At 39.1% G+C, this 18,743-nt stretch overlaps 1 protein-coding gene across 4 annotated transcripts in view; it reads left to right on the top strand.

The window, feature by feature from the left end:
- LOC128142366 (uncharacterized) overlaps nucleotides 1-18,743 on the top strand; it is a 45,896-nt gene that overhangs the window by 22,450 nt on the left and 4,703 nt on the right. For 3 of the 4 annotated variants that reach the window (XM_052788393.1, XM_052788391.1, XM_052788390.1), the window contains 9 exons: nucleotides 1,870-1,965; nucleotides 5,654-5,719; nucleotides 5,947-6,006; nucleotides 6,277-6,451; nucleotides 10,158-10,270; nucleotides 11,577-11,705; nucleotides 13,238-13,279; nucleotides 14,119-14,175; nucleotides 16,502-16,552. In XM_052788393.1, coding sequence (XP_052644353.1) covers nucleotides 1,870-1,965; nucleotides 5,654-5,719; nucleotides 5,947-6,006; nucleotides 6,277-6,451; nucleotides 10,158-10,270; nucleotides 11,577-11,705; nucleotides 13,238-13,279; nucleotides 14,119-14,175; nucleotides 16,502-16,552 — 789 coding nt within the window. The remainder of the gene's footprint in view (nucleotides 1-1,869; nucleotides 1,966-5,653; nucleotides 5,720-5,946; nucleotides 6,007-6,276; nucleotides 6,452-10,157; nucleotides 10,271-11,576; nucleotides 11,706-13,237; nucleotides 13,280-14,118; nucleotides 14,176-16,501; nucleotides 16,553-18,743) is intronic. The other variant, XM_052788392.1, reaches the window with a different exon arrangement.

The following is an 18,743-nucleotide window of genomic DNA, read 5'->3' as shown; positions in this document are numbered from 1 at the left end:
CGCACTGGGCTCATCCAGCCCATATAACAACAGGTTGTCTATGAGGATCTTCTTACGGGAGACAGTGTCAAAGGCCTTTCTGAAGAAAATGTAGTTCACAGGGCCTTGGAGGAGCCAAGCCTTTTGTTCACGTAAGTATTTTTACAATTCCCAATTTGTCAGACTTCTCACTTCTCCATGCTAAAGCTCAGTGGACAGTTTGCCTTTGCTGATGGCATCTTTGAAGGGTAGCTGTGTCTGACCCTGGGAGAAAGCACACCTTCCCGACAAGGAGAAGCCTTCCCAAAGCTCATTGACTCAACCTTCCCCTGGATTTCACTCAGCTTTGGATCAGAGCCACCGTGGATAGACAAGAGCAGAATTCTCAACCCTGAGGAATGCCAGTGTTTAAAGCTGTATAGATTTTCACTCATCTTTCATCACTGAGCACTACCTCTTGCTAAGCTATTAAAGCCATATTCACATGCTCCAGAGATATTGTGAGTGATTAATAACAATGAGATGATTGTTATTTAATTACAGCCAAGAGTATTAGGGAAAGTTACTATACAGTGAATGCACCTGCAGAACAGACTTCTCAGTATAGATCCTTTACATGGCTGGAGCTGTATTACTAAGATACACTGTGGGCATAATGACTCTAAGGAATCTCATGGAAGAATTAATTAATAAATGTTGAAGTGGGTTTGATAAAGGAAGTGATCACATGGGTGAGGTATATATCCAAGTGGGTATAAATAACTTAGTACTGACTTTGTTGAAATCCATTTGTCCTCCATCCAACTGCTTTCGAATAATATGCCTCAAGGTAAGCCTTTCTAGATATACTTTATAATACAGGAATCAGGAAGAAAACAATGTAGAATAAGCTATTTGGGACTGTGGAGTTGTAGACTAAAGTATAGGCAAGAGATTTGGGATAGTAGACTATAAATATTTAGAGCTGTTAGATTTATAACCTCACTTCCTGATGAAATATTACAAGATTTTTTAATAGAAATGAATGCAATATTTGACCTTAGGGGAGCAGATAATCAACAGTAGATACATATTTTAAAACTGATAAATAAATGTTCATTTATTTGGCTGTAAAAAACTCCATGCTGATTACTTTGAAAATCATGCTAAATTTAGGGTAAACTGTGACTGTAGTTCAAAACCAATCTAGTATCTGTCATTTAATGAATACTAGTGCAAGGCTTTTAGCTTCAGAAGAGTTCTTTACACACTTTTCTGTAAGGACAAGCACACCCGGAACGTGAAGATCTCCAAACAACGTAGCATTTATCATTAGGAAAATATATGATACATTAGATCAGTCTCAACACAGATTAGAGTAAATGTTTGAATACAAAGTGGGAGGCATTTTTGTGATGTGAAGCAAACTAATATAAAGGGTTGCAGATTAACTGGGTTCAATAGAAGTAATCCCAGAAGGTGTCTTCATTTACACAGTGTTCCACAATATCTGCATTTATACATAATGTGAAGAATTGTTTAAACATGCTGTTAGATCAAGTAAGAAGTGAAAACTGCAAAACAAAAGAAACTTCAAGTACACCATTTCATTGCTAAATGGACTTTCCTTGTCTATTGCACTTTGGCAGAGCCTGCTGACTCACCTAAAGCAATACCAATATATATATTGTTAGTTAGTCAGGTTTATAGAGGACATATTGGTAAAATTTGGAGGATACATAAGGCTCATCATTGCTGTAATATGTGCATTTACTACAATATGGATAAAAACTAAATTGCATCAAGCAGAAATATGGCCAGGTTACAAAAGAATGATTTTCTAAGCTGATGTCTTCCCACTCCCAGACTCAAGAGATGACATTCTGCCTAATATTTTACTTAACTTACCAGGCATACCAGTCTGCTGTGTGACTTTTTCTTGTCTTCGAATTAAACAAAAAATGATTGTAATTCTGCTGCTGTCTATGTCAATGGTGGTGTACAGTGGTAAGTGGCAATGTATTTTTATGATTATTTGACATTTATGACTAAATACTATTTTAAGTACGTGCATTTGGAAACAATCCTTTAGAAGCATGCCTTCTGTCCCCTCAAACTTAGTTGTTCAACATCCAAATACGCTTTGATAAGTTTTTCTATGGAGTACTTAAAAAATATATTTTTCTCAGGACTTGTAGTGAAGCAAGAAACATTTAGTGGGCTTAAAAATATAACCAAAAAATTGTAACTTCCTTTCTGCTAGCATTTGGTTATTATTTCAGTCCTTTAGAGTCCAAAAAAGTTACAAGTTCATATAAAGAGATTTTACTCATTAAAAGCATGTATATTGTCTAAATTCTCCAAACCGTTCAGTGCATCCTGAAATATAACTCATGCTCAGCTAAAGCTACTCCTTCATTTTACTATGAATAGGGTTTTTTCTTCATATAACTCTTTAGATTTTATTGTCATGGGTGAATGAGCTTCCCAGTGAGAGTGATGGGCAAACATTTCAAATTTCTGCAGTCCCTGCACTGTGTAGGAATGTCATTAAAAGTAGTGGTGTGCAGGTGAAGAGACGGATTCTTAGAAAGTCTAACACCATTTCTGGTCACTCCATGGGATTATTTCTAAAGGGAAAAGAAAGCTCAGCACCTTGGCATAGACAAAATTCTGCACTGACCTACTTTAACTTCACCAAATGCCTCTCTTCTAAGGGGCTGTGTGCATTAGAAGTCAGTAAAGAAACAAGCCTAACACAAAACACATGGGCTAAAATATATTGATGAAGCTGAACCTGAAGATTCCTACCATACCAATAGAAATCAGTAAGAAAATTAGCATTTCCCACTGCAGTGACAGAGAATGCCAAAATGTTTACACCATTTATACATAAAAAATAAAGGGGTGTTTAGTCCCCAGATGTAAAGGGGACTATATATTGATAATATCTAGTGCACTCAGAAATATCTGGACACTCAGAAATTTTTCTGACATAACATTTGAAAAAGATTTCCCCCCAGACCTCTAAAGGCTGTGCCACAGTTTTTAGATTCTTTTCCCCAGCTAAGCACAATCTGAGCACAAAGATTTAAAATGTTACCATTTTTAGATTTGGAGAGGATTATTGATTTATATTTATGTGAGATCTATTCTGCTGATCTCTACTTTGAGACTGAAGCAAATATGTGTGCATGAACTAGCATCTTTGTGAGGAGCTAATACGATTTACCTTGAATAAATCAAATAGGTTGGGTTTGCTGCACCGTGACTTTTCCCGGCACAATCAAGGTTTCTGCTCCCCGATGATTATAATGATGGCATCCTTGCCCTATATTATGACATTTTAATTAGCCATGATTGCAAAAAAACAACTGGAGGTGCACTGATGTTTTTTTGATGGGCTTTTTTCAGATAACACTTCAGAAAAGCATTGTCAGAGCAGCAACATCACAGACACAGTTCAGAAACATTTTTACATGTATCTGAATGTTGAAAGAAATTCTGTGGATAAGGTATACAACTGGAAAGCCTAAGAGCTGATGTATCATACAAGTATCCTCAGGACATGTGCCAAGTCATTTAGCAGGTTTTAGAGAAAGGCAAGAGAAGTTGACTTCCCCAGGGTCTTCTGAGGTTTAAAGGATTGATTTTTGTAGTTCAATCTTTCACTGGCTATACAGGGAGCAAAGTAGGACAAATAGCCCCAAAAGATATTATAGCAAAAGAAGAAAAGAGAATAACTCATCCAGAAAGTATTGTCTCTTTGTCCTTCCCCCCACAACTTAAACAAAATTAAGCAATCTTGTTAGCAAACATTGGTTCATTGATCTTGACTTAGTGACAATTAGAAATATCACTCTCAGTAATGAAAGGATTAGAAGAGCCAAAGGTTTACCAAGCTGCTGACCCTGTGGTAGAGACTTTTCTCCAGGGGAGCTTCAGACGTTTATGTGTTAATTGGGTGTGTGCAAATTAAGTTTGCTGAAAAGAACTCAGTGCAAGTGAAGGATGCTGGAGCAATCACAACTTCCAGCACTTCTGTAATGTGGCTTATCAATGTGGCTCTGTCTTATTTCAACTTGATGGCATTTTCATTTTTTTCAAAATTTTGCTGACAGGACTAAATGATCAATGGCTATTCATCAACAGACACTGCGATTGAGCTATGGTGTTATGTAGTGTGTCAAAACGTGTCTCTAGATGCACTCGGTAGAACATGGCTTGGAGGAAGGATGTTTGTCATTGCAGAGGAAATACAGGCTTTCAGCCAGAATATAAGGGGCAGTTCTTTAGCAAGCATGTGTACAAATATATAGCATTCAATGCTATTTATTTTGCAAGGCACACCATTATTTCACTTAAATCTGAATGCCTCATGGCCATCAAGCTTTCGACAGACTTGTTCCAGTTCTGTGAAAAGGCCAACCTTTATTGGGAGACCTTTTCTGGTTTGTGGAAAGCAATCCGTTCCCCTCTGACCTGCTGCAATGAAGGACACTTCTGATGGATTGCTGTTCATATAAAAGCCTTGCACTGTGACCAAGACTTTGAGGAAAAGAATAACATAAGAGTAAGCACCTCTTTCTACCTCCCTCAATCTCATATCCATATTCTGCCACTAAACTTGAGAAATGAATTGCTGGAAGTGTATGACTGTTACCATGAACATTTTGTTCACTCCACAAAAGTTGTAGACATCCCTTATATATGATCTTAAAAAAAAAGTCCTATTTTTTCCTAATCCTTTTCTAAACATAGAATTAAGCCTTATATCTAAAAAATCCACTACTCCACTTTACTCTCTTACACCTGTATTTATTGCAGGAGAAGGCAAAAAATTAACAAGATTAAGTGTCAGCTCCTTCCCAGAATCTTTCACAGAGACAATGGACAGCTTTCCTAATGTCAGTTATTCTGAGACATAAGCTATGCCATGAATTTAACATTTGGGTTTTTTTCTTCAATTTTTAGATCCTTGAGCCAACAAATACCCTTGGCTTATTACCTGAAAAAAAAAAAAAAGTCAAGTGTAAATAAATCCAAAGTAACATATTCTCTCCTAAAATCATGCAGAAGATAAGAACAAGGAAAAAAAAATGGGAAGGGAGAGAACAAATATTAGATTTCATCCTAATTCAGGACATGGAAATAAAAAAAAAAAAAAAGTGTGGATAATATACCACAGCATCTTCAAAAGGCAAAAGAGATAATTAATTTAAGAAAGAGTGATAGGAAGAGAGGCAATAAGGCAATAGGCAATAAGGACTCAGAAAAAACAAACCTCTTGACTTCAAATAAGTGAAGAACACAAGGTTACAGAGTAGAAATATTTGGGACAAGGAAAGGGGGTTGGGCAACTAAAACAATTTTATATAATTCTACTGATTTATCCCAGTAAGTGCTACTGTTCAGAAGAGCACAGGAATACAAGGGTTAGCACATCCTCACTAGCAATGCCTCAGTTTAACAGAGGACTGATTTTTAAGCCAATGTGATTTACCAGTATGCCTCTGGGCTTTCCTGGGTGCGGATGGAGCTAAGCAAGTGTTTCACGGCTTTGATAAATCAGCTTGCAAGTGTAGTAAGGTATTCAAAATGCCTGCAGTGTATGTGTCATCATGAAGTATATGTTTTTGCTTTGCGTTTTTTTTATTTTAAAATCTTTTTCTTCTCATATTGTTTGCTGAGGTAGGTGGCCAAGAACTGGAGCCACCAGCATTCCTGCCAGAACTTCTCGACACACCTGAAAGGATCTTGAGTAAGAATGGTTTAAGCTTTACTTAAAGCTTTACTTTACTATTGCATGGCAGTGGGGAATCACTCGTATTCCAGCAGCATTGCAGGGAAGTGTGCTGTTAGCAAATAGCTAGTAAGTCTTAACTCAAAATAGTTCAACAACTGAAGCAGGACATGGGGCAGTCTGGGGACAGTTCTTGTCATTTACTTTTTTAAAAAGGAGTGTTGTTTGTTTATTTTTTCATTTAGATAATGCCACATTCTTCAATGGAGTCTTTCAAAATGTGGAAAGTGTTGCATTATTTTTTGGTAAGTATATGTTCCAGTTGTACTTAAGCATGGAACAGAAATCCTGTGGAGTTTGCTTTTATATATACTGAAAAGGAACAGGGATTTTTGAGGCTGTAGATTTCCCCAAAGATTATTATAATACTAAATACTGCTGAGTGTCAAGCATTGCTCAATGTCCCTGTGTTACTGCCTTGTTTAGACTCTGCGTTCACATGAACGTCACCCATGTGTAACCCACACCTGACTCACCTCCATTTACCATGCATTTTATGGCTGTTCTCTTTCCAGACTGCCTAGGTTCTCACTTCACCTGGTTACAGTCCATCTTCACTAACTTCCCTGCCCTGCTCAACTTTGTGAACAAAATGAAGTGTGTTACTGGTTTTTGTCCCAGGGATTTTGAAGACTATGGTTGCTCTTGCCGGTTTGAGATGGAAGGGCTCCCTGTGGATGAAGTTGATGAGTAAGTCTTATCCATGAGATGTCCTCTTCTGCCCTGACTGGCTGTCAGTGCCCTCATGCTCTGATGACCTGAAGCGTAACACTTGCCTAAATGATTTAAGGACAGTTGTAAAAAAATAGATTTATTCAGAGGGTAAGTCAGTCCCACACCATACGGCTCTGTTTAATCTAGTCATTACTCGCTTGCAACCTAAGTATCTGATATGACCCACAAAAGAACTTCAATTCTGGTTTATCATTCAGCCCTGTCCTGTTATTCCTACCTGTTAGTGAGCGCTATCTTTCTGCTGGGCCAACACACTGTACTAGTTACCTTACAGCGTGGCTTGGAAACAGATGAAGTCAAGGTGGTCATAATCTACAGCATGTGATGGTCCACTTGCTTCTTTTTCTCATAGCTTGAAGTCTCTCTTTATTTCCCCACAATTCAACGTGGAGAAATACTCCCATTCTACAGATAAAAGCAGAGTCCCTCACACCTGCATATAATTCCACCAGTACAACTCTGGTGGCACAGCTGGTTTAAACTGGTTGCAGAAAGTGGCCACTAATGCGATAGAATAAGTAAACACCCATCGCCTTGACATATCTTATCCAGAGGTCTTTAAATTCTGAACCAATCTTTGTGAACAAAACCTCATTAATTTCTTTGCACTGGAGAATTCTGTCTCGCACTTGAATCGGTGACAAAAACTGGAGGGCCTGTTAATAAGGTGAGTGGGAGAGCATTAACCTGAGCAGTTTAGTGGGTTTATAATCTTATCAAACTGTTGGTATTGGGAGTTGTGTAATACACCAGCAATGTAAGCTCATAGTGGACAATAATGAAAGTGTTGGCATCTGAGGGGGATTTAAGCATCAACAGAATCAAGTTACAGCTAAGTATGACTTGAAGTGGCAGTTAGGAGGTTAAGCAGATCTTGCCCTCAATACCTGTGTACACACTGAGGTTGTAAGACATGGGAGCATCCAGGCACAGAGAAGAACAACGTAGCTCAATGGCTCTTCCCCGCACCCTGCAGCAGGAACAAAACCATCCAAACTCCACTCTGTGCTTTGGAGGGATATTGCCCCAGACCCTGATGGGGCTAGTGAGCAAAAATGTAATCTCAGGCCAGGACAATCAAATGGTTGTTCACTTATGACAGCAGGAGGTGTGAAAAGAAAATCAAAGGGAATCAAGATCCATCCATGTCTAAAAAGAAAAAAGGTTTTTCCAACAACGTAATGTAATGTATTAATTCCCCGAATGAAGACAATGGCTCAGAAAGGGCTAATGCCTATAGCTAGGTGGAAGTTAATCCCTCCACTTTCCAGCATGGGATGGCTGGGAAAACGAAGATCTAACCCTGCTACTGGAAAAAGCCATGTGCCTTCTCATGAAAGGTTTTCTGAACAATCATGATGACATGCTGAAAGGAGAGCTCGAGTCAGTTCAATGGATTGATACCTGAAGAGCCGAGCACCTGGGCTTTAAGCTTCACTCAGCTTCATTTTAACGCAGAGCAGCATAAATGCAGAAATAGCAGAATGATCTATCAGCAGTTTTGTCCCGACAGACATCCACAGAGTCACTTTGTATTTACAGATTGGTTAGCAGTCCTGCAGTGAGTTTTCCTTAGCAGCATGGCAACCCCACTGCAGTTTGCAGTAAATGGAGACTGATTATTGTTTTGCCACTGACACAGGTATGCCCTTGGTTCAAGAAAGCCTCCAAACAGGTCGCTGTTACAGGTCTCTCAGACACAGTTCCCACAGTGTTGCAATTTTTTCAGGAACTTTATTTCTTAGAAACTAGTTTTGCAAACCTCAGATTTTGTCACTACCATTTCTGTTCCATAAAAGAAGGCTGAACATCTCACTGTAAGTTTTTAAGGCATTGGAAAACGTTTGTGCCCATAAGCGCAACATTTTCCCATTTCCCAGAGGAGCTAGTTGTCATATCCAAATTAGGACCGTAGTCTACCACCATAGTCCATAGGGGAAAGAGAAGCCTGCCCAGAGGACAATCCATGTCTTACAATTCCCTACTCACTTAGGGAAGGCAAATAAATTTTTCGATTAACTTTTGCAGTAAGTGTTGATATGATTGTGATGCTCTAAACAAACAAGAACTGCAGGGAGTTTGTATTAGACTAACTATGCAGTTAGAGAAGCTTTCAGATGCTGACACCTCGCTAGACCTCAGGCAGACAGGAGTGGGTCTTGAAACATTTCTCTGATCCGCTACTGGCAAACTGAGCAAACCTCATCAGTGATTTCTTTCACCAAGTCAAAAGTCTGATCACGGTTAGGACTTGGACTGCTTCCCTGGTTGTGAGGACAAATTAAATACTGTAATAATTGCCTATTAATATAGTAAGTGATTAAATATTAAATACTTCCTAAATATAGGAAGTGAGAAAGTGAATGAGTAGCCTAAAAGGGACCCTGCAAGGGGCAGGTGGTTGCTCTCTGCTCTGATCGGTGCAGGAATGCTTCTGTCCACCAGTGGGTTCAGTGCATATGCAGGGCTGTGGGTGATGTGTAATAACACATTCACTGTGCCTTTAACAAAAATCCCACATGAGCTTAATTAAAGTTAAATCCTTACATCATGATCGCAAGTTAACCCTTCCTGGCAGCAGATGCTGGTTCTAAGTGTTAATGTTTCCTCTGCATTTGGCATGGTCAACACCAATGGCAATTCAGTAGCAGACCCATGTTCTGAGTCCATTTCTATAAAATGAGGATATTTCAATCTAAATATAACAGCAAGTCCCTGCTTAATCTGTGTAACAATTTTATATGGGGTAAATGATGACTGAGTGTTTTACTGGTGTTTCATTTATAGCTGATGTCAGTGCACACAGATGCTGCTATAATACAGAATTAGATGACTTGCCTGTTCAAAAACAGCTGAAGAGAAGAGAGGATTGATGAAGAGCTTGTTGTTTTAGTTGACTTTTCATTGCTATTCACAGCTAAAGTGGTCATGCAGGCATTTGAGGTTTGCATGACAGCAGGGGTGTAGGAAAACACAAGGTTTCTAACCGCCTTTGTTGTGTGGTGGTAGGAGAAATCTGCTTTATTCCAGTGTGAGAAAAATACTTCGTGGCCTCTTCCCATGGCTAAATGGTGCATTTTAATTCTGATTGTTGCATAGAAGAGAAAGTACAAGAAACAGGATTACACTGCACATATTTATACAGTCTCAATGAGACACAGGGATTCACAAGGCATTGCAGAGATATTAACCCTCTATGAGTGCCAGGTTCTGTGTATTTCTCCAAATCTGCAGTGAGAAAGGTTGTGGCAGGACTGGATCCAAGACCTCTAGAGCTGAGCTGTGGGGCATGGCTTGGCATTGAGCTGACAGTGCTATGGGTGGATATTTGGGCACTGATAGTGGATTTCTCATTTAAGCTGCCTGTATAGTCTTTGTAAGGACTCAGGTACCACAGCAAGACAGAAATGTAAGTGTGGTCTCCCACAGCATGTATACCTGCTTTCACCACTGAGTTTTGCATCCAGCTGTACTTATCCCACTAGACCAACTCAGGGAAAAGCAGTACTCAGCCTTTCTTGTGTCTAGGGATCACACTAAGGACACCTTTTTCTCCTTTGGCATCCTTTGCATTCTTGTGTAAGAGCAACGTGCAAGCATTGCAGTCTGATCTTGAACTGAAATTAAATTGTGTGCACGCTGTGTTATTTCATTCTTTAAGATGCTGTTTCCAGCACCGCAAATGCTACGAGGAAGCAATGGAGATGGAGTGCACATGGGACCCATCAAAGATTTCTACAGATGTTAGCTGCTCTACTGAAAACCTGACCTGTGGTAAGATTAACCTATCACAAGAGCTTAATACTGGAGCCTAACCATGAACAAGAAGTTCATTCTGGTCTATCTACCCAAAGTCATATATAAATTAAGCAGAACGCACCTCCATGTGTGGATTTTTAAGGGATTAATTGTTCTGCTCAGGGGTGAATGGAAATAGGAATACACAGAGGCATCAAAGCCCAAGTAGGCAGGAAAATTGAAGTTAAATAACTAGAAACTTGCTAGGGCCCCTCTAACAGGCAGCCTCTTGCTGAGATTTCCCTGACTTTGCAGGACCACTAAGAATTGCTTGAGATACCTCCACACATCAGAAATGCAGCAGATGCTGGGGAAAGACCTGAAAAACAGTTCCCTTCTGAAGCTTCAAGGCCTGATTTTTATGTACTTTGAGGGATCAAATTCTTTGCTCACAGGGTCATATACACTCCTCAGCTACAACAGTATCACCAACGAGGGCAGAGACCACGCTGTTATAACAGGAGCTACTCCATACAATACTGGTACAGTCCTGGCAAGTGTGGAGCAGGTTTTTTTAATGCCTGATCATTTTTTAGTATAATATTTCAGCAAGTATTGGCTCTCTGAAAAGTCTATATGCTAGACCATGATTTGAGGATACCAACAAAGAGGAGCAGAATCCCCAAAACAGTACCCTTACAGCTTGTTTAAGCAACAATCTGATCCAATTTCCTTTTCTTGTTTCCAATTAAAACCATTTTTGTTATTTAGGCCAATCTATAAAGGTCCAAGTGCATCTAAACATAAGTAGTGCTTTTTTAGCTCTTTCCATACTTAATCAGAAAACATTTTGTTCAAATTTAAAAAAAGGGAGGAAAAAAAAAAAGAATACTGCCCATCAAAAAATATGAAACATTAGTGTGACAGCTATGAAAAGTCTATGTTTTTTGAAACTCTGAAAGGTAGAAGGTTTTGAAGTGGGATAATAGTATTTCCCAGGAAACTGTTTGAAATGTCAAACCCTGTATCAGCTGGGTTAAGTATTCCATGGAAAAACTAGAGGCAGCAAAGCACTGCTCTGAAGTCCTCAGTGCTCTGTATTCCTCAATACTCTGTAGAACAAACCAGCACAGGCAAGAAGTCTATTGCCATGCCAGGCTACCTTGGTTGGCATTTCAAAAACAGTGTTGGACTATGAAACTTGACTGTGTTTAACATGAAGAAGCACAGTATAAATAGATCTGCACTAATGAATATAGACGCAAACCTTACACTGAGGAAAAAGCAGGAGGCGGAAAGATTTTTCAGTAGCACCTTGTTTGGATTTTTGTTTTATTTCCAGAGTCTGGGGATCCCTGTGAACAGTTCCTGTGCAACTGCGACAAAGATGCCATTGAATGCTTTGTGAATGCACATATTAACTCTTCCTTGAATGGGCTGGATGTCTCCTTCTGTCCATCTCTGGTTACAGGTAATAATAGGGATCTGATCGATTGCCTCCTCCTGCCAGTTTTTCCGCTGGCATCAAATTTGACCCAATGAGAATGAAGCAGTAGCTGGGTGCTTTCCTGCACTAAATCTGGCAGTCTGTCTTATTCTCCGTTTCATGTGCCCTTTCCATTTACTGCTACTCAAGTGAATAGCAAGAGAGCAGAAGGTGGAGTAATTGCTGTCCTGGAGCAAGTCCAGGAGAGGTTATGGAGCTGGTGAGGGGGCTGGAGCACATGACAAAAGAGGAGGAGGCTCAGGGGAGATCTTTTTGCTGTCCTCAATACCTAGTGGGGTGTGTAGAGAAGATGGGGCCAGACTTTTCCCGGAGGTAGAGGAGCACAGGGACAGGACAAGAGGCAAGAGACATAACTGCAACAGGGAAATTCCAGTTAGATAGGAAGAAATGTTTTTTTAGGAGGCTCCTGTCAATCTTGTGAGGCTCTTGCCAAACTGAATGAATGGGTGATACTTGGGGTGATTAGTGACCCACTGAGGTCACTAGCAGGAATGCCAAACTAAAAATATTGCTAGCTCAAATTTCCCCTTAAAACATACAAAAACTAGCTGGAAAGGCAAAAATAGACCCACTCTGCTCTGTTACTTGGTTTCCATCTTGGAAGGAAAAATCATCTCTAAAGATGAAGGGGATATTTATCTCCATTATCATACACTGATCTGTGCTCTGGAGCTGAAATTACAGCCTTGTAAGACTGAATACGGGTCCTGTGGGAACAGGGTTGGATTAAAAACTTAATTCGTATGGATTGCAATCAGAGCATGGCAGGGGGAGGACCTTTGAACTCCCAAGCTGAGACAGACGTGAAAAAGCAATGCTAGTTTTTCTAATCCTTTGGCTCATATTCACACACCCCAGTGCAAAGGACAGATATACACATCTATATTATGCTCTGGATGGATGCGTGCATCCCCTCGTGAATAGGTCAAGGGACAAGAAAATGCGACAAGAAAGTTTGCATCAAAGCCAGAAAATTGTTTCATGCAAGCCGGTAATCTTTCACTGGGATCAGATGGCTCTAATATAAAGTATGGCAGTTCCAACACATTACAAATAAAGGGGAAATTGTTAGGTGCTAACAGGAAAATCATGCTGGTTTTACCACTGCTGATAAAGATAGATTCAATTTTAGCTCACTGAATACCTCTGCTGATTTTAGGCTCCTGATTATATTTCTTAAGGAAAAAAAATCCTTTTAATGAAACATTTTTATTTAGTGTTCACTCATGTTATTATCTTCCTGTTTAGCTGTTCTATCCAGTTCAGGCTTTGAAAAAAAAGAAAATAAACCTATCTATCTGACAAATTTCTAGGAGAAGGATTTTGGTAGATTCTTTATTACAGACAAAAATTTGAATGAAGTGGGGATGTATTTGCTTAAATCTTTGCTTTAATAGGAACACATTCAATGAAGTCCTGATTTGTACTGTTCTGATTAAAGAGTGACAAACCCCGTTCTCACTCTTTAGTCTATGAGAGAGCTTTCTCTTTTTCAGAAACAACCAGCAAGAGAGAGATGACAACACTTCACACAGAGGGTATGTCCTTATCTGTAATTCTTTGACTGGAGTATACTAAATTGAGGCCAATTTATACTCAGAAAAATAACCTGAGCATTTTAGAAGCTATGAATTCCTTTCTGAGAAGCAAAGACAAGTTTTAGCAAGATGTCAAAATATGAAAATAAGAGAAAAAAAGCCTAATAAACCAAAGCACCATTTTTGTGACAAGTGTTTACTCAGGTGCACGGGAAAACTTCAATCAAATGACTCCTTTTTTTATGAGAAGGAATTCAGAAGCGAACCCTGAATCTTATTCAGAAATAATGTAAGCAGAAACACACTAAAAGCAACTTAAAAATATTTTCAGATGGATCCTTTTCTATTTGCATACACATATAAGGCCCTGCTTCAACAAGGTTCCTAGCCAAGCGCCTGGATTTAAACATTTAAGTTTTCTGTTTAAAAGTTTAATTCTTATCTTGATACTTTCGCTATAGGCCACATATTTAAATACCTGCTGAAATGGGAATTTAAAGTATGCTGATTGCTAGCCAATTTCTCTTGTTTAGGTTGAAACTCTTTGTGATAGAGACAGAGGGATTTATTTTTTTATTATACTATATGTTGCTGAGTAGAATTTAGTATCAGCAGTGAACAAATACTAAGGCAGGATTTTAATACTGCTACCATAACTATCAATAATTAGGTTTTAATTTGCTATATTTATATCATATAATAACCATATAAAAAGCACAATAATAATAAGATTTAGAAATAAGTTCCATTCTGACAACTCTGATCATGTTATGCCAAGATCCAGTCTAATGAGCATTCTAAGCCATGACTCTGGAGTAAGAATGTTTTTATTTTTGCAGAGTTCCTTCATTATGGGACTGACAAAACATGGGCTGCAACTGCATCCGCGGAAGAAGGTTTGCAACTTGCAGTGCAAGCAGCACTGTTTTCAGCTCCCCAAAGCTGAAAGAATAAAATACAAGAATAAGCTGTTTGCTTTCTTTCTGCCCTTCTAAAAGGACTGTTATAAAAGTAGATATAAAGTTTGGGTGATCGAATTCAAGGCTGAATGAGAAGGTGCAATTTTTCAATTTGTGCATGTAATATGCTTAACCAGTGCTCACAGTAAGTTTCCCAAGGGCTGAGAATGAGCACTCTATGACAACAACCTGTTTTCATCCAAACAGACCTTTTTTTCCCTGGGAGCACAGGTTGCAGCAGGTGAGCTGTTTGGCAGAGATGTGCTGTGTGGTTGCCCAGAACTGGACCCGCAGCCAACTGCATATTTGTTGTCTTTAAAGAGACATTTAATTATACAAGATCAAGCAGTGGCATGAGGAAAAGTTGAGCATGGTTTGTTGCAAACGAGCCAGCAGTTTGGTGGGTTATTTACTTGCAACACAGAGATCCAGGTTTAAGTCCCTCTCGCTCTGGTGCCTCTTGGGTGAGCTCCTAAACCACGAGACCAAGTGGTTCTTCTGACAGTCTTCATTGTTTTTCTGCTACAACCAATAGCTATCTTATTCAGGAATGGATGCTTGAAAAATCTCATTGCTGTGGTATGAGAAAACTGTTCTCTTCCTACCTGCATGGGGTGCACTACAATACAAGAAGCCATGGACAGAAATCATCCAAAAAGCAGAAGAGAAAGCAGTGGCTCTGGGAGGGCACACCTGCTAAATGAGGGCCAAGTCATACAGTAGTGAAACAGAGAAGGAGACCGATCTTGGACCAGCCATTGTCCAATTTAGCTGATGCACTCTTGTAATGTGGCCCCATCACAACCAAAGCCGTGCTGTCACGTACAGAGACCCCATATCTGCCAAGCACGCAAGCAATGTGCGCTAGATGGGTGCGACCGAGCCACTGGTTAACTCAGAGAAACTCAGGAGTTAATTTGTGGGAGCAGGGAGAGGCGGAAAGTTGCACTTTTTGAGAACTTAAGAACCTGGTTTCAAGCTGTAGTGTGCTCTGTGTTTCTCAAAGGAAGCCGTTGCCTGAAGTGTGAATCTGGAATAATGAAAAACCATATGGAATTTTTTTTCTTTGTTTTTTCTTCTTTTCTTCTTCTCCACCCCCCCCCCTTTTTTTTTAAGAAACAATGCTTCAGACTTTAACAGTTTTTTTATTTTTAAAAAAGTGCCACATGCGCAAGGGTACCTACCTGAAAAGGCTTTATGCTGTGTGTAAGTGCTGGCTGTTCCTTCACACCCTTTCTTTATTATCAAGGTCATTTTTTTTACCAGATATTTCTTGTTCTTGCCTAACAATAGCTCCAATATTGGTTCATGTTTTTCTTGCTGCTTCTGGGAGGCTTGGTAATAGAAGACTGCAAACTCCTGAAGGAGTGAGTGCACCTGTATTTGCACATCTCTAGCATTCTTTTACTTCCTGAAAAAACAATTACTTGTGCTCTCTGAAGAGGCATAGTTCATTGTTAAGGCTCAAAATATTGCCAAAGGATAAAAACCTGTATTAGGAATTTTAGAAAGCTGAAAACCTATCAATCACAGATAACATATCCAATCAGACTTTGAAGGAAACATTTGGAGAACCACTTACCATTTAACTAGTTGTCTCCCCATTTAAGCCCAAAGGAGTTTCACCATCGACAACTGTAGGAACTGCATTAAACCAAAGCTAAGTACTACTCAGAAACTCATTTAAAGGCAAAGACATTCTTCTTCAACATCCTAACAAGACAAAAAAAAGATGCAGAAATGATTTTTTGGGTCATTTGATAGTTATTTTTATAATTTATCAAAAGGTAACTGACAAATGAAAATCATTTTATCAGGTAAAGAAATAAGTTAGAGGTTAGGGAAGTATATGGCCTTGTATTTGGCTCCCATCCATACTTGACTTTCAACGCAGGCAAACACAAGGTGTTAATGAGAAATGTGGCGTCCTTCTGTGTGCAACAGTGAGATTTTTAGACCTAACCCTCTTTAGTGTATTTGTCTGTCAAATGGATTTAAAATTGAATCTGCCACTTCAGTCATATTTATGCTGCTGCTTTGTCAGTGTAAAGCACGTTATTTGAATGCAGCAAAGAGATTATTTTATCAGTATCACTTTGTCTACAACAATCAATGCACCACTGAGAAAAACAGGTAAATCTGTGTACATGAAATGCCTGTGTCTTCCTGCTTTGCTGTAAAAGCTGTTCTCAGCAGCTTGACTCTTCATAAAAGTCTGTGCTGGCAACTTGTTTTCTGAGTTTACATTGTCTGTCTTCAACAGTGATTTTTTTTGAGCCCAGTAAGACGGTCCTGGGGACTTCCAAAGCCAGAGGTAAGAGTCTGATTACACTTTTGTTGATGAACCAGGCACTCTTGACTCCAGGTGAAAATGGATTTTGGTTTATGAAGCTCTGTGGTGTCACAGTCAAAAATCTGCAGCACAGGATTTCTGGATAATACCTCTAGTTCTTCTGCTGACTTGCACATCCTTCAGCAGACCTTTTATTTCTCCTAATTACCCTCTTTATAAAACCAGGCTAATAGTGATGTTTGGTTAAGGTTTATGATGTTTTCAAGTAAAAGTCACTCCAGAAATGCACTGCAGAAATACAGCAGGTAGGTCACTACCATGATGCCTCTGTTTTTTGTACAGTTACCACAAGGGACCACAGAGGTACAGCTCCTGCTCCCCCCGTCCTCTCGATAAAAAGTCAGTGACTCTCAGCTTTCCTTTTTCTTTGACTGACACAGCAATACTTTATCTAAAAGCATCACACTTAAAGATCCATGCATGGTGATGACAGGGCTGACGGAGAATCAAATTTAGATCAGGGGCAGATAGCAGATACACAAACAATAAAACCCGGCTGAGAAGTATTAGCTGTTTGTTGCCTCCAGCCACTCATTTGCACTCCTCATCCAAGTATTTGTGAAAACCTCTTTACATAAGGTTTTCTGATATAATGGTTGGTCCTTTAAATTACTTTCATAGCATCTGCTGCCAGAAGGGTTCATTTTGATTTTGCTTCCTCCTTTATTACATAGAATTTCATGGCATTCTTTCCCCATGGAAAGAATTCAGCTTTTGCAGTTGTCACTGCTTTGAACACAGCCACACCAGTAGCTACAGCTAGAAGTGGAGCACCTTGGTAGATTTGGAAGTTTTCAGTGGCCCCTTTTTTGTAGAAAGGATCCTTCAGGCAGACTGACATGCACCAGAAAAATGTCAAGGAACACTGAATATGGAGAGTAGAAAGTAGTCATCTTTTGACTCTGATTACACTGTCTGAGCAGTATCCATGTCTCCCACCCCAATACAGAAATTTGGCATCGCGGTACTAAGAACTGGTCAAAATCACTAAATGTTCTCCTCCATTAACTTGACTGTATCAGAAAATCTGTGTGTTGTGTTGCAGATCTGCATGGCTCCTGGAAGATTATTTGTAATATCTATTCTCAGCTAAGTGCCGAATTTCCCAAACCCCAGTTTTATTTTCTACATCTAGTAGGAATCGCTTTCATTTCAACAAATCACTGTCAAACAAAGTGGCATAAAATATGCACCTTGCTGAGCTATTAAAACTAGCTAGCAAAACTGTTGCTATTGATCCCTTTCTGCAACCTTTCATGGGCTTCATTGTGTTCTTAGCAGTACTTTCATTTTTTTAATCTATTCTCTTATCCTTTGACAGGCTATTTTCAACACATACTAAACCCAGAACATCAGAGGGACAAATTTAATGAATTTGAGTTTAATCCAATTAATAAGTTCAGCCAAGGTATTCAAAAGGAAAGGCTTTAAAAAATGTGGAAACACACGTTCACTGGTATTTTCAAAGTATTTTTTTGTGAAATGCCACATTCTTCATATTGACATTTAGAGAAAATGGAACCCTTTGATCTCCGTTTGATAACAGTGTTTTCATTTACAAGTTAACGTATATAAAAAAGGCTAAAAAAGAAAGAAAAAAGATGTTAAGAAATCTCCAAATTAAACAAAACATTCCTGTTCAATAATAAAGCTTCAGATAATCTAAAAATAAATACCAATTTCATTTTTAGGATAAAGAATCTCCTTCAAGTTATGTTTCTATTCAGCCTCAACTTACTTTCCCCTTGATATTTCCTTGTGGCTACAACACAGTAAATCCTTCAGTTGCCCAGCTCTACATCAGTCAAATAATTTTCTGCCTTCACTAATGTTGCTCACTGTTTTGGTACCCTCATGTGAACTGACACCTTTTTTTAAGCAATTTACTCAGAAAATGACATCTCATGACATCTCACCTGCACTTCATCCCTCAGTATGGCTTACTAACCAGCAACCCATATTATTTTCAGCAACTGGCACAACTCTTTACCTCAGTATGCAACATATAAAATTTTAAAAAATAATCAGCAGTTAAACTGGTCATATTTAACCAGTAACTTTTCTTCTGAAAGGCAAGAGATGTGAAGAAATGACCAGTGTGGATATTCTTTGCTTTTCCAACTTTTCATCTTGAATGTTTTTTCTCTATGAC

This window comes from Harpia harpyja, chromosome 5, assembly GCF_026419915.1.
Source record: "Harpia harpyja isolate bHarHar1 chromosome 5, bHarHar1 primary haplotype, whole genome shotgun sequence".
NCBI classification, from domain to species: Eukaryota; Metazoa; Chordata; class Aves; order Accipitriformes; family Accipitridae; genus Harpia; species Harpia harpyja.
This window is presented reverse-complemented; position numbering and strand designations above follow the sequence as displayed.